Source organism: Physeter macrocephalus, chromosome 2 (assembly GCF_002837175.3).
Source record: "Physeter macrocephalus isolate SW-GA chromosome 2, ASM283717v5, whole genome shotgun sequence".
NCBI classification, from domain to species: Eukaryota; Metazoa; Chordata; class Mammalia; order Artiodactyla; family Physeteridae; genus Physeter; species Physeter macrocephalus.
Genome location: NC_041215.1, coordinates 120,143,756 through 120,155,922, shown reverse-complemented (window position 1 = coordinate 120,155,922; position 12,167 = coordinate 120,143,756). Strand labels below are relative to the sequence as shown.

Below are 12,167 nucleotides of genomic sequence, written 5' to 3'. Positions count from 1 at the left end.
GCGGAGCACAGGCTCCGGACGCGCAGGCTCAGCGGCCATGGCTCACGGGCCCAGCCGCTCTGCGGCATGTGGGATCTTCCCGGACCGGGGCACGAACCCATGTCTCCTGCATCGGCAGGTGGACTCTCAACCAGTGCGCCACCAGGGAAGCCCAAGAAAGTATTTTTTTAATTAAGGTATGTACACTGTTTGTTTGAATGTTATTGCACACTTAATAGGCTACCATGCAACGTGTGAACATAACTTTTACGTGTACTGGGAAACCAAAAAATTTGTGGGACTCACTTTCTCGTGATATTTGCTTTATTGTGGTGGTCTGGAACTGAACCCACCATCTCTCTGAGGTATGCTTGTGTAGTGCTTTATAGTTTTTTCATATATATTATCTCATTTAATCCATAATAACGATCCTGTAAGAAAGGCAGGTAAAGATGAGAAACGCTGAACATTTAAATGGCCTGTTTCAGGATCACACAGCTGGTATCAGAAGCAGAGCCAGAACACCACATTGCTTGCCTTTCACCATAAGGAGAGGGGCTGAGTGGGTGGGCAGGGATAACAGGGAATGGTCCTGAAGGAACATGGCCCCAGCCTCACCTCTTAGCGCTAGGTCTCAACCAACGTACAGGGACAGCTCGTCCTTGAGCCCTTTAATCTTCATATCAACCATGTGAGGTCAGTATTTTTGTTGCCCCCTTTTTGGAGACCAGGAAACAGACTTAGAGGGGTTAAATGACCTGCCCGAGGATACACAGTAGTAAACTGGGATTTGAACTACTGCCTAACAGCTCTATGGTTTCTCTGTGCCTCAGCTTCTTCCTCTGTAAAATGGGGTAATAAAGGGCTGTTGTGAGGATTCAGTAAGAGGAGGCATTCTTATGAAGTGCTCAGAAAGGTGCCTGGCACATAGTGAGCACAGTATAAATGTCCGCTATTAACATCTTTATTACTGTGTTGGACTCTGGAGTCAGAGTTGTTAACCACTATGTTGTATTGCCTAATTTTTTCTCCTCCTCTTCCACAAAACTGGAACGAATTGGGCTAAGTGGAGCAGTTGGCCATTAGTGCCAATAAGCTGTATAACAAATCCAGAATGGACTTTGAAGCTACTTTTCAAAAGCTGGGTCTTCGCTTTCCCCCCGCCTTCCTTGGCGTCAGGGTGGAAGAGTGGTCGTCCCAGAGGGCTGTGAGGCAGCATTGACTTTTGCGAATAGCACCTCAGCTTCCACTCCTGCTGGGCATCAGGGCGAGCCTGCTGGGGAGTACGGTCTGTCGCTCCCTCGGTCCGTGTCTGACTTGTGTTCTCTCCCCGCTCACCTCCATCCCCACAGGCGAGAAGCCGCACAAGTGTGAGCTGTGTGACTTCACGTGTCGAGACGTGAGCTACCTGTCCAAGCACATGCTGACCCACTCCAACACCAAGGATTACATGTGCACCGAATGCGGCTACGTCACCAAGTGGAAGCACTACCTCAGCGTGCACATGCGGAAACACGCGGGCGACCTCAGGTATGAGCACACGCGTGCCTCCATCCCTAACCCAATGACCTGGAGCTAAGCTAGCCGCCTCTCAAAGTCAGCTTCCGGCCCCACGTCTCTTCTGGCCCCAGAGAGACTCCTCCGCACGGCCCTCTGCTCCTGTCATCTCGGCCCTGCTGCCTCTAGCTGACCTCTGCCTGTGGCCTAGTCTGCATGGTGCGAGCTCTCTGGGCTCAGGGAAGGGGGTGTAGACCCAGAGTAGAGGCCCAGAGACTAAAGTGTCATTTGAGTTCTGAGTCCAGTCCTGGTGAAGTAGATGGGCTACGCTTGTGGCTCCAATCCTGGCCATGTCCAAATCCAGGCAAGTTCCCCTCTGACCTGTGGGCACAGCTGGCTAGGGGGTTTCTCCGTGGCTTTCATGTCTCTGTGGGAGAGTGGGAACTAGGCACAGAAACCTGCCCCGTGGGGCTGTAGCCATGTCAGCTCCTCAGAGGTCCACAGAGGTTGACTGATTCATGATACCTTCCCTTTAGGAAGCAATGTAGAGTAGGGGGTAGAACACAAGCCCTGAAGCTAGACCGTCTGCCCTTCACTTCCTTTGTAACTCGAGGCAAGTTACTAACTTCTGTGCCTTAGTCTCCTCACTAAGACGATTAAATTAGATGATGCATGTACAACACTGAGCGTAGAGCTTGGCCCATAGTAGGTATTTATACAGTTACTGGTAGTTGCTGTGATTAATTTATGATTGTGATTTTTCCCTCCTCACCAGATACCAGTGCAACCAGTGCTCCTATCGCTGCCACCGGGCAGATCAGCTGAGCAGCCACAAGCTGCGGCACCAGGGCAAGTCCCTGATGTGCGAGGTGTGCGCCTTCGCTTGCAAGCGGAAGTATGAGCTGCAGAAGCACATGGCTTCCCAGCACCACCCCGGCACGGCCGCCCCACTCTACCCCTGCCGCTACTGCAGCTACCAGAGCCGCCACAAGCAGGCCCTGCTGAGCCATGAGAACTGCAAGCACACCCGCCTCCGAGAGTTCCACTGTGCCCTCTGTGACTACCGCACCTTCAGCAACACCGCCCTCTTCTTCCACAAGCGCAAAGCCCACGGCTACGTGCCCGGGGACCAGGTCTGGCAGCTTCGCCGTGCCAGCCAGGAGCCAGAGGGAGCCGGGCAGTGCCCAGCACCTCCACCAGACCCAGAGCCCTCAAGTCAGCTGTCTGCCCAGCCTGAGGGGCCGGACCGCGACCCAGGGACGGTGGTGGACCCCGGCTTGGATCAGGCCCCGCCAGAGACTAGTGAGGAGGACAGTGCTGGGAAACAGGACGGCGGTGAGGTTCCCCAGGGGCATGACCTGGTTGGCAACCCCAGTCCGGCGGAGGTAGATGAGGGAGGCTGCACGCTACACCTAGAGGCCCTGGGAGTGGAGCTGGAGCCTGTGGCCAACCCGCCCCTTGAGGAGATCACCGAAACGGCTCCTGTGGAGTTCAGGCCCCTGGATCCCTCAGGGCCTCTGAGACTGGAAGGGCCAGATGGAACTTTGACAGAGCTGTCTACCTTTGAAGGTGCTGGAACTTCTTCCGGCTTGGGTGCTGAAGAGTCCATTCTGGAAAAGCCAGTCTCTGAGCCCCCTATAAATCCCCCTTCCTCAGAGGAGCCCCCTAACAGCTGGGTGGGAACCTTCAAGGCAAATCCACCCACTGAGACAGCACCCCTGCCCCAGTTCCGTGAATCAGAGTCATTACTCAAGGCCCTAAGGAGGCAGGACAAAGAACAGGCAGAGGCGCTGGTGCTGGAGGGGCGGGTTCAGATGGTAGTGATACAGGGAGAGGGGCGGGCTTTCCGCTGTCCACACTGCCCTTTCATCACCCGCCGGGAGAAGGCCCTGAGTCTGCACTCCAGGAGTGGGTGCCAGGGCCACCGAGAGCCCCTCCTCTGCCCTGAGTGTGGAGCCCGCTTCAAGCAACAGCGTGGTCTCAGCACCCATCTGCTGAAGAAGTGCCCTGTTCTCCTCAGAAAGAACAAGGGCTTGCCCAGACCAGATTCACCCATCCCTCTGCATCCTCAGCCCCCGGGCACGCCGGCCTCAGAGGATGCAGCAGGTGGGAAGCCCCCACCTGCACCATTAGAAGTAGAGATCATGCTCCCAAAAGATTCTCCTTCCAAGCTTCCTGGGGAGCCAGAAAACATAGAGGAGCCTGTTGCCACACTCTCTGGCTCCACAGTCCCTCCTGCAGAAGACTCCTCGCCCACAGAGGCCCCTGAGAAGTTCCACTTTGAGCAGGGCAAGTTTCACTGCAACTCATGCATGTTCCTTTGCTCTCGGCTTTCCTCCATTACCTCTCACGTGGCTGAAGGCTGCCGGGGCGGACGTTGGGGGGGACGAAAGCGAGGCGCCTCCCAGACCCAGCCTATTGTGTCCCTGCTGAGCAGCAGGGACTCTGCTCCCGTGAGCAGTGGGAGTGCAGAGCGCAGCCCTGGTGATGGGGATGCAGCTCTGGTTCCAAAGCAGAAGGGGGCTCGCTTCTCCTGCCCCACGTGTCCCTTTAGCTGCCAGCAGGAACGGGCCCTGAGGACTCACCAGACCCGGGGCTGCCCCCTTGAGCAGTCTGGAGAGCTGCGCTGTGGCCTCTGCACATTCACCGCTCCTGCTGCTGCTGCCCTGAGGCTCCACCAGAAGCGGAGGCACCCCGCCGCAGCCCCAGCCCATGGCCCCCGGCCCCCTCTTCAGTGTGGGGACTGCGGTTTCACCTGTAAACAGAGCCGGTGCCTACAGCAGCACCGGCGGCTGAAGCATGAGGGGGTGAAGCCCCATCAGTGCCCTTTCTGTGACTTTTCCACCACCAGACGGTACCGGTTAGAGGCTCACCAGTCCCGACACACAGGTGTTGGCCGCATCCCCTGCAGCTCCTGTCCCCAGACATTTGGTACCAACTCAAAACTGCGCTTGCACCGGTTGAGGGTACACGACAAAACACCCACCCACTTCTGTCCACTCTGTGACTATAGTGGCTACCTTCGCCATGACATCACTCGCCACGTTAACAGTTGCCACCAGGGCACCCCAGCCTTTGCCTGCCCCCAGTGTGAGGCCCAGTTCAGCTCCGAGACAGCACTCAAGCAGCATGCTCTGCGCCGGCATCCCGAGCCTACGCCCCCTGTCCCTGGCTCTCCCACAGAGGCCACTGAGGGCCCCCTGCACTGCTCCCGCTGTGGGCTGCTGTGCCCCAGCCCTGCCAGCCTGCGAGGGCACACCCGGAAACAGCACCCACGGCTCGAGTGTGGGGCCTGCCAAGAGGCCTTCCCCAGCCGGCCGGCATTGGACGAGCACCGAAGGCAGCAGCATTTCAGCCACCGCTGCCAGCTCTGTGACTTTGCTGCCCGGGAGCGGGTGGGCCTGGTGAAGCACTACTTGGAACAGCATGAGGAGACTTCAGCAGCGGCCTCCTCAGCTGGGGATGCTGGCCAGCCCCCTCTGCGCTGCCCTTTTTGTGACTTTGCGTGCCGCCATCAGCTGGTACTAGATCACCATGTAAAAGGGCACGGGGGCACCCGGCTCTACAAGTGCACTGACTGTGCTTACAGCACCAAGAACCGGCAAAAGATCACCTGGCACAGCCGCGTCCACACTGGGGAAAAGCCCTACCGCTGTCACCTCTGTCCCTATGCCTGTGCTGACCCCTCTCGCCTCAAGGTAAGGTCAGGGGCTAGGGGGTCTGGGAATGGAAGGAATGCAGGCTGCGGAGTTAAACTACCTGTGGGTTCTTTAATCCTGACTCTTCTGAAAATTGGCGCCGTGACTTTGGTCAAGTCCCCTAACTTCTCCAAACCTCAGATTCCTCATCTGTGAAGAGGGACTAATACCTCATAGGGTTGCTACAGAGATAAAATTCCGTAATACATGCTTGGCATGTGATAAAGGCATGTAATAGGTTGTAGATAACCTAGATGATAACAGCTGACATTTATTGAGTACTTACACTGTATGTCGGACACTAATTTTAATCCTTTCAAAAATATGAGATATACTTTTACTGTTTCCCATTTTCCAGATTAATAAACTGAGAATTAGGGGTAAGGTTGCCCAAAGACACAGCTAATAAGTGGCAGAGTTGAGATAGGGCAGACCCGGGGTCGGCCGAATGGGTTAGGGTTGCGTCAGAGTGACTGGCCTCGGAGACCTGACTGGCAGTGGGGGAGAAAGGGTAGGATGGGTGCAGGGAACAGGATTATCTGCCACCAGTTTCTCTGCCTGCTTGCTCTATTTCCACATCCAGCGAGTACCAAAGGGTACACATTTTCTGGGTGTACTCTTTGCTCTTCCCTCCTCCAGTACCATATGCGGATTCACAAGGAGGAGCGGAAGTATCTGTGCCCTGACTGTGGCTACAAGTGCAAGTGGGTCAACCAGCTCAAGTACCACATGACCAAGCACACAGGTGAGTCTGCATGGTTTTGACAGGCCCGAGGGGTTCCCCTGTGCCCTAGCACACCCAGCCTCCCTGAGGTGGTGTATGTCCTTACTCAGATTCGGGGTGCACAGCAGTATTCACATCAAAGGTAGTAGGTAGACTGAAAATCCAGAATAGCTTCCCAACCCACTGAAAGCCTATCAGAATCAGGAGAGAGGTGAACCTGAGAGTCTGGGCATGTGTACTTTGCAAAAGCTTCCCGGGGTATTATGGCACAAGGTCACCCACCTCCGGTTGAGAACCTCCAACTCAAACATGAGTGACTGAGCAGGTCTGCCTGGTCCCTACAGAAACAGGATGGAACTATCATGAGTGAGGAGGAGAAAGTAGAGGGTTCAGCTGTTATTTATTTATTTTGGCTGCGTTGGGTCTTTGTTGCTGCGCGCAGTCTTTCTCTAGTTAAAGCGAGTGACGGCTACTCTTTGTTGCGGTGTGAGGGCTTCTCATTGTGGTGGCTTCTCTTCTTGCTGAGCACGGGCTCTAGGCGCGGGCTCAGAAGTTGTGGCTTACGGGCTCCAGAGCGCAGGCTCAGTAGTTGTGGCACATGGGCTTAGTTGCTCCGCAGCATGTGGGATCTTCCCGGACCAGGGCTCAAACCCGTGTCCCCTGCATTGGCAGAGGGATTCTTAACCACTGCGCCACCAGGGAAGTCCCTCACCTGTTTTAACTTGTCCTTTTTTTTTCTCCTGGGTACAGTCCATGAACCACAGGTTCTCAGAGAAGGGTTAATGATGGTGTGCCTGTGGTGGTTGCATATGGCCCCCCGCAAGTAAAGGAATTAACCAGATGCATTTCAAGGCCCTCTGCCTCTACCCCTTCTGTTGCCTCTCCCGCTTCCCTCTTAAGCATTTTCTTTTACTTCTTGTGTTGAACAAGGGGTCCATTTCAATGGATTCCCAATTCCGTGAGTACTCCATGACCAAAAAGGGGTTGGAGTTCCCCACGTAGAAACCCTGTCATATTTGAGTATTTATTGCCATCAGTTGGCTACTTAGGGGTCCAGTTAGTTACCAGCATCCATCGAGCAGCCACTGTGTACAAGGGGCTATGTTGGGAATAGGACACACCAATGTCAGACAGGATTGGATCATTCCAAAGACATGGTCCTTAGGTTGCTGCTTGTGTTCCTTATGTCCCAGGATCACAGTGACTCTTCTGGTCCACTGATCCTTGTTCCACCTCCTTCAGTGGTGATGTGTTCCCTGTCCTTGCCCTGTCCTACAGGACTGAAGCCATACCAGTGTCCCGAGTGTGAGTACTGCACGAACAGAGCCGACGCACTGCGCGTGCACCAGGAGACGCGGCACCGGGAAGCGCGGGCCTTCATGTGTGAGCAGTGCGGCAAGGCCTTCAAGACACGCTTCCTGCTGCGCACCCACCTCCGCAAGCACAGCGAGGCCAAGCCCTACGTGTGCAACGTGTGCCACCGTGCTTTCCGCTGGGCCGCCGGCCTGCGCCATCACGCCCTCACCCACACCGACCGCCACCCCTTCTTCTGCCGCCTCTGCAGCTACAAGGCCAAGCAGAAATTTCAGGTGGTCAAGCACGTGCGCAGGCACCACCCGGACCAGGCTGACCCAAACCAAGGTGTGGGCAAGGACCCTAGCATGCCCACAGTGCACCTACACGACGTGCAGTTGGAGGATCCCGGCCCCCCTGCTCCTGCTGCTCCCCCCACTGGACCTGAGGGCTGAGGGCCTCCCCCACCTCCCGACAAGAAGAGGGTGTGGGCCCAGATGTGCAGACTGGAACCAGAGCTAGCCTGAGGAGCTCAGGGCCAGAGGAAAGGGTTGGCTTCAGGGTGTCAGAGAGGCTGGAACCCTCCTGGGACTCTGGCTGTAGTACTTGGAAGTTGATATAGAAGAGAGACCTGGACCACAGATTGACATCTGTTGAGGCACATTGTGTTTTTAACCCGTGAGTTCCTAATTTCTTCACCATCACTCCACCAGAGTCCCTGGCTATAAGATCGTGGTTTACCCATTTCATCTTCTCTTTCCTTCTTACTATGTCAAGTCCTATTTTCTTTCAGCATCCTCAGAACAGTTGTATCTAACCGCATGTGCTGTTGTGCCCACTGCTCTATAAAGCATGGTTAAATGATTAGTAGCTTATATAGACTCGTCCAGGTCCCTGACTTAACATTGCCAGGCTGTCATCTCAGTCTGCCCTGTCCCCTCTCAGGCCTCTGTCTCTCCTTTGCCTCCTTCCATCTTCACTGAGCAATTGATTCTGAAACGCCCAGGTCTGCCATCTCTCTGTCCTCAAGCCTGAATCAGCCCTTGCCCTGCTCCCTATTTCTGAATCCCTTTGTCTACCTGTAGAGGGAGGATTGCCACCCACTAAAGCTCCTCGTGGAAGCAGCTTTAATTCGGCACCATCCTGACTGGCTCAGCTGCTGCACTAGAGTTAAAGCACAAGGATAGGGTGAAAGACAGACAACTGGGAAGGTAAATCTCTAACCCAGGTTTCTGTCAGTGCCTCACAGTGACTGTATAATTAATCATCTAAACTGGGACACACTGGGAAAATTGAAGAGGGTACTATTAATAATTATGCTGAGACACCAGACATAAACCAGGACTATTCCAGGCAAACTCTTTAGGAGGGCTGGGATCACATAACTCTTTGTCTCCTCGTTTTGCCCTGTCCCTTAGAAGCCATACTTGTAGTAAGTGCAGGGGGGCCTGGAAACCCTATTTTTCCACCTTTTCCCTATCCCACCTGTCTACCCAAATGTCCCCAGACCCTCATATCTCCCCTTCTTGCCCAACAATGAGAGACTGTACTCAAGCCAAATTGAGAGAGAAGCTCTATTTATACCGGAGGGGCTAGGGAGCAGCAGTCCAGTGGAGACTCTGAGGGCTGTGCAGTGTTCTCTTGAGAGTCATAATACAGTCTTGGGGTCAGATCTCCTTCCCCAGCCTTTGCCTGGGGAGCCTCGGGGCTTGATTTGTCCTTCCCTTGGCTCTGGACTTTGAGGAAGTTAGAGGAGGAGGAGATAGTGCCTCTTAGGGTTTGTCTGCCCCAAGCCCTTCTCTGGATTTCTAGTTGCAATCTGCCTTTGAGCCAGAGTTGGTGCGAAAGTGTAGTCCTAGATCTGGGTATGGTATTGAACCTATAGCAAGAGGAAGGAAGGAAGGAATTCCAGTGTAGAGGATGCAGAGGGTAAGGACAGGAATGATACCAAAGGCTGGTGAAAACGAAGAAAGGGAAAAGAAAGAAGGTAAAACTCAGGTCCTAGATTTGCTTGTCAGGAAAGATGAAGTAATTTTGTGCCTAGGAATGCACAGTCCAAAGCTTGGTTTTCGCCACCTCTGTTTGCTTTCTGGAGCATCCTTCGAGGCTTTTCTTACCATCTAAAGCCGATGCACCCACTCTTCCCGTGAAGTGCCCACCTTAAGATTCAACCCCCTCTAGCCCTTCCCGGGTGCAGATGTGCACAAAGATGGAGGCTGGATGGAGGCTGATGCCATCCTTGGAGAGCAAGTGTATGTGGCGGTAACCTGGAAAGGGGAGCGGGGGACCGTATTAGGAAGGCAGCCAGAGCTGGGGTGCGGGCCAGGGGTGGGAGGACTGGCTCACCTTGTTGCATGCAGTTCCAAGGCAGGGTGTACTGACCAATGAAATCGTTTCGGGATTTCCAGTCATAGTCTTTTACCACAAAACGCAGCAGGGCCAGTTCAGGTACCAGGACCCGGAAGCACAGTGTCTGCCCCCAGTATGGATTAAAACCTGAGTGGGGGAGGGTAAGTGAGGGAAGAAATGAAGAAACAGACATTGTTGACCATGCTGGGTTGCTTTCCCCATGTTCTCTCGCCTAATTTTCATAGCAGCATTTTACAAGTGTGGAGATTGAGCGGGTAAGCAGTTTGCTTAGTCACTCACTTAGCTTGTAAGTGAGGGGCCTGGCTTCAGACCCAAGATGTCCAAGTCCTTATTCTTTGTCCGGTTCCACACTGCCTCCCATGAAGGTGGCGGGAGGGGTGATGGACTGTGCTTAATGGAGGGCTGGATGGTAGGAAAACAACAGCCATGCTCCTCCCACTTTCCCCCAGCACTGCCCAGTCTCACCATTGTTCTCCACGTAGCTGGTCTCTTGCCGGGTTGTGTCTTGGCGGACGCCAAAGATCTCCACTCTTACCAGTGGATCCACAATGGACTCCTCTTTGGTCTTGTCCACTTTGGGGAGTTGCTGCCCACTGATTACCTGCAACCAGAGCTCTGGAACCTCACTAGTTCCTGCTCAGCCCAGCCCCCCTCCAGCTCTCACACCCTTGCGGGGGAGACACAGGACCTTGCAATATAGCTTTGGATTTGCAAAGCTAATTCTCATGGGTAATATATTCTAGTACCTCACCTGCTATTTAAAATGCATCCAAGTAGAAATTTAGCAAGGTTTGAAAGTAGGTATTTTATGACAGCAATCCTTCTATAGCACTTACTATGCCCTAGGCACTGTTGTAAGCCCTTCAAATTAACTAATCACAACAGCCCTGAGAGGTAGGCAGTATTGTTACCCCAATTTTGCAGGTGAGGAGACTAAGGTTAAGGAGTTTGCCTAACGTTACACAACTAGTAAATGGGTTTGAACCTAGGCAACTGGCTCCAAAGTCCATGCTGCCTCATGAGGAACTTTTCCCCCTTTACCTTCCTGTCAGGCCTAGCCACCCACCCCTCACCCCTTCCACCCACTACCCTCCCTTGCTTCTATGCCAGCGATCCCAGTTTCTTCCCAATGGTTTCTCTTTCCATTATACCTGGATTAGGAGGGTCTGGGCTTTGAACGGACTGATGGGCCTCTCAGGGTGGAAGGAACTCTGGGTGTCACGCAGGAAGTCTGGCTTCAGCACGTAGCCGGAGCCAGCGTTCTGGCGGAAGAGCCCATCACACAGGTCCATCTCAAGCCCCGCAGTCTGCATATTCAGAGCCACTGAGGGCCCCGGGAGAAAAGGAAAGATTCACCGTGGGGGCCATCCAGCCCCTCCATGGAGCTAGACAGACATACTGGGTGTAAAAGGGCTGCAGGGCACACCGAGGAGAGCATCTTTCTCAGCCTAGCCCTCCTCGCGGAGCACTCCCTGGCCCCACTGCCACCCAGGGACTTACTTCCCACCCGGAGCTCTTCCTCTCGCTCTTCCCTGTCCCTACTGCCCCCTCACCCATCTGGCAGCCTGCATTCCAGAACTCCTGGGGGTTGTAGTTGGATGAATCTGTCCTCAGGCCACTGGGATATACACGGCTTAACTGCCAGGTATTGTGCAGCACAAACTCATTGCCTGTAAAGAGGGTGTGGGTCGGGAGATGGTAGTGGGTGGGGTGGATCCTCCCACTTCCCTGATCTCAAGGACCCTGCCCACCCACTTCATTCTTCTCTGCAGCATCTCCTAAGGCTGTGCCTATCTCTCTTCCATGCAGAACATCTCCCACACCTGTCTTACCCCTAGAGCCTTGAGCCCACTGTTGATACTCCCATCCCCGTACCTGGTCTGAGGAGTTCCTTGGCTCCACCATCCCTCCTTCGCTCCCTCATCCTCTTGGGACTCATCTGCCTGCCCATCAGACCTGACTCTAACCCATCCCAGTTCCTTCCCTGTCCCTCCCTTTCGGTCCTGACCAGCCTCCTTGATGAGGCTCTTGGCCTTGGCTTCAGAGAAAGATGATGTTTCATAGAAGCGGTAGTGCTCCCTCGAATGAGTGAAGCTGTAGAATGTGACAGCCTTCAAGTAGACAACCAGGGCAGAGAGGGATGGACATAAGATGGGCTTGGATTTCTGGAAAAGGAGAAAGTAGAGAGGAAGATGGAATTGAACCATTAGCAATCTGAGAGGGAAGAAGCCAATGGCCAAATCTGAACTTCTCCACCCAACCTAAGGCTCTGCCCACTGCCTCCCCATTGTATTCTCCCTCCTGCCTCACCTGCTTGGGAAAGAGAAGGAACCCAGGCTTGGAAATAGGAGCCTGGGACATAGTCTGACAACACATAGGCGGACACAACAGTGGGCACATCACAACCTGAGGATGGGAATGGCAATAAAGGCAGTCTATGTATACTGATGGGATCAGTTTCAGCCTCTGGGCTTGAAGGATTACTTTGTAGGTTACTTTGTAAGTAATGGGTTTTTAATTTATTATTATTAAAAAGATGTCAGGGCTTCCCTGGTGGCGCAGTGGTTGAGAGTCCGCCTGCCGACGCAGGGGACACGGGTTCGTGC

The 12,167-nt window shown here is 54.1% G+C and overlaps 2 protein-coding genes across 7 annotated transcripts in view; one reads left to right on the top strand and one right to left on the bottom strand.

Annotated features, from left to right (window-relative positions):
* Nucleotides 1–7,646, top strand: part of ZNF142 (zinc finger protein 142) — a 21,475-nt gene extending 13,829 nt beyond the window's left edge. For both annotated transcript variants that reach the window (XM_007121443.4, XM_007121444.4), the window contains exons 8-11: nt 1,332–1,509; nt 2,252–5,174; nt 5,814–5,919; nt 7,177–7,646. In XM_007121443.4, coding sequence (XP_007121505.1) covers nt 1,332–1,509; nt 2,252–5,174; nt 5,814–5,919; nt 7,177–7,646 — 3,677 coding nt within the window. The remainder of the gene's footprint in view (nt 1–1,331; nt 1,510–2,251; nt 5,175–5,813; nt 5,920–7,176) is intronic.
* A 1,345-nt stretch (nt 7,647–8,991) lies between these two features.
* The window catches only part of PLCD4 (phospholipase C delta 4), a 24,542-nt gene continuing 21,366 nt past the window's right edge, over nt 8,992–12,167 (bottom strand). For 2 of the 5 annotated variants that reach the window (XM_055090030.1, XM_055090016.1), the window contains 6 exons: nt 11,570–11,726; nt 11,115–11,231; nt 10,713–10,885; nt 10,027–10,162; nt 9,538–9,687; nt 9,352–9,458 (listed from right to left, as the gene is read on the bottom strand). In XM_055090030.1, coding sequence (XP_054946005.1) covers nt 9,352–9,458; nt 9,538–9,687; nt 10,027–10,162; nt 10,713–10,885; nt 11,115–11,231; nt 11,570–11,726 — 840 coding nt within the window. Of the gene's footprint in view, nt 9,071–9,351; nt 9,688–10,026; nt 10,163–10,712; nt 10,886–11,114; nt 11,232–11,569; nt 11,727–12,167 lie in introns of those variants that run through there. The other 3 variants (XM_055090024.1, XM_055090029.1, XM_055090019.1) reach the window with 2 other exon arrangements.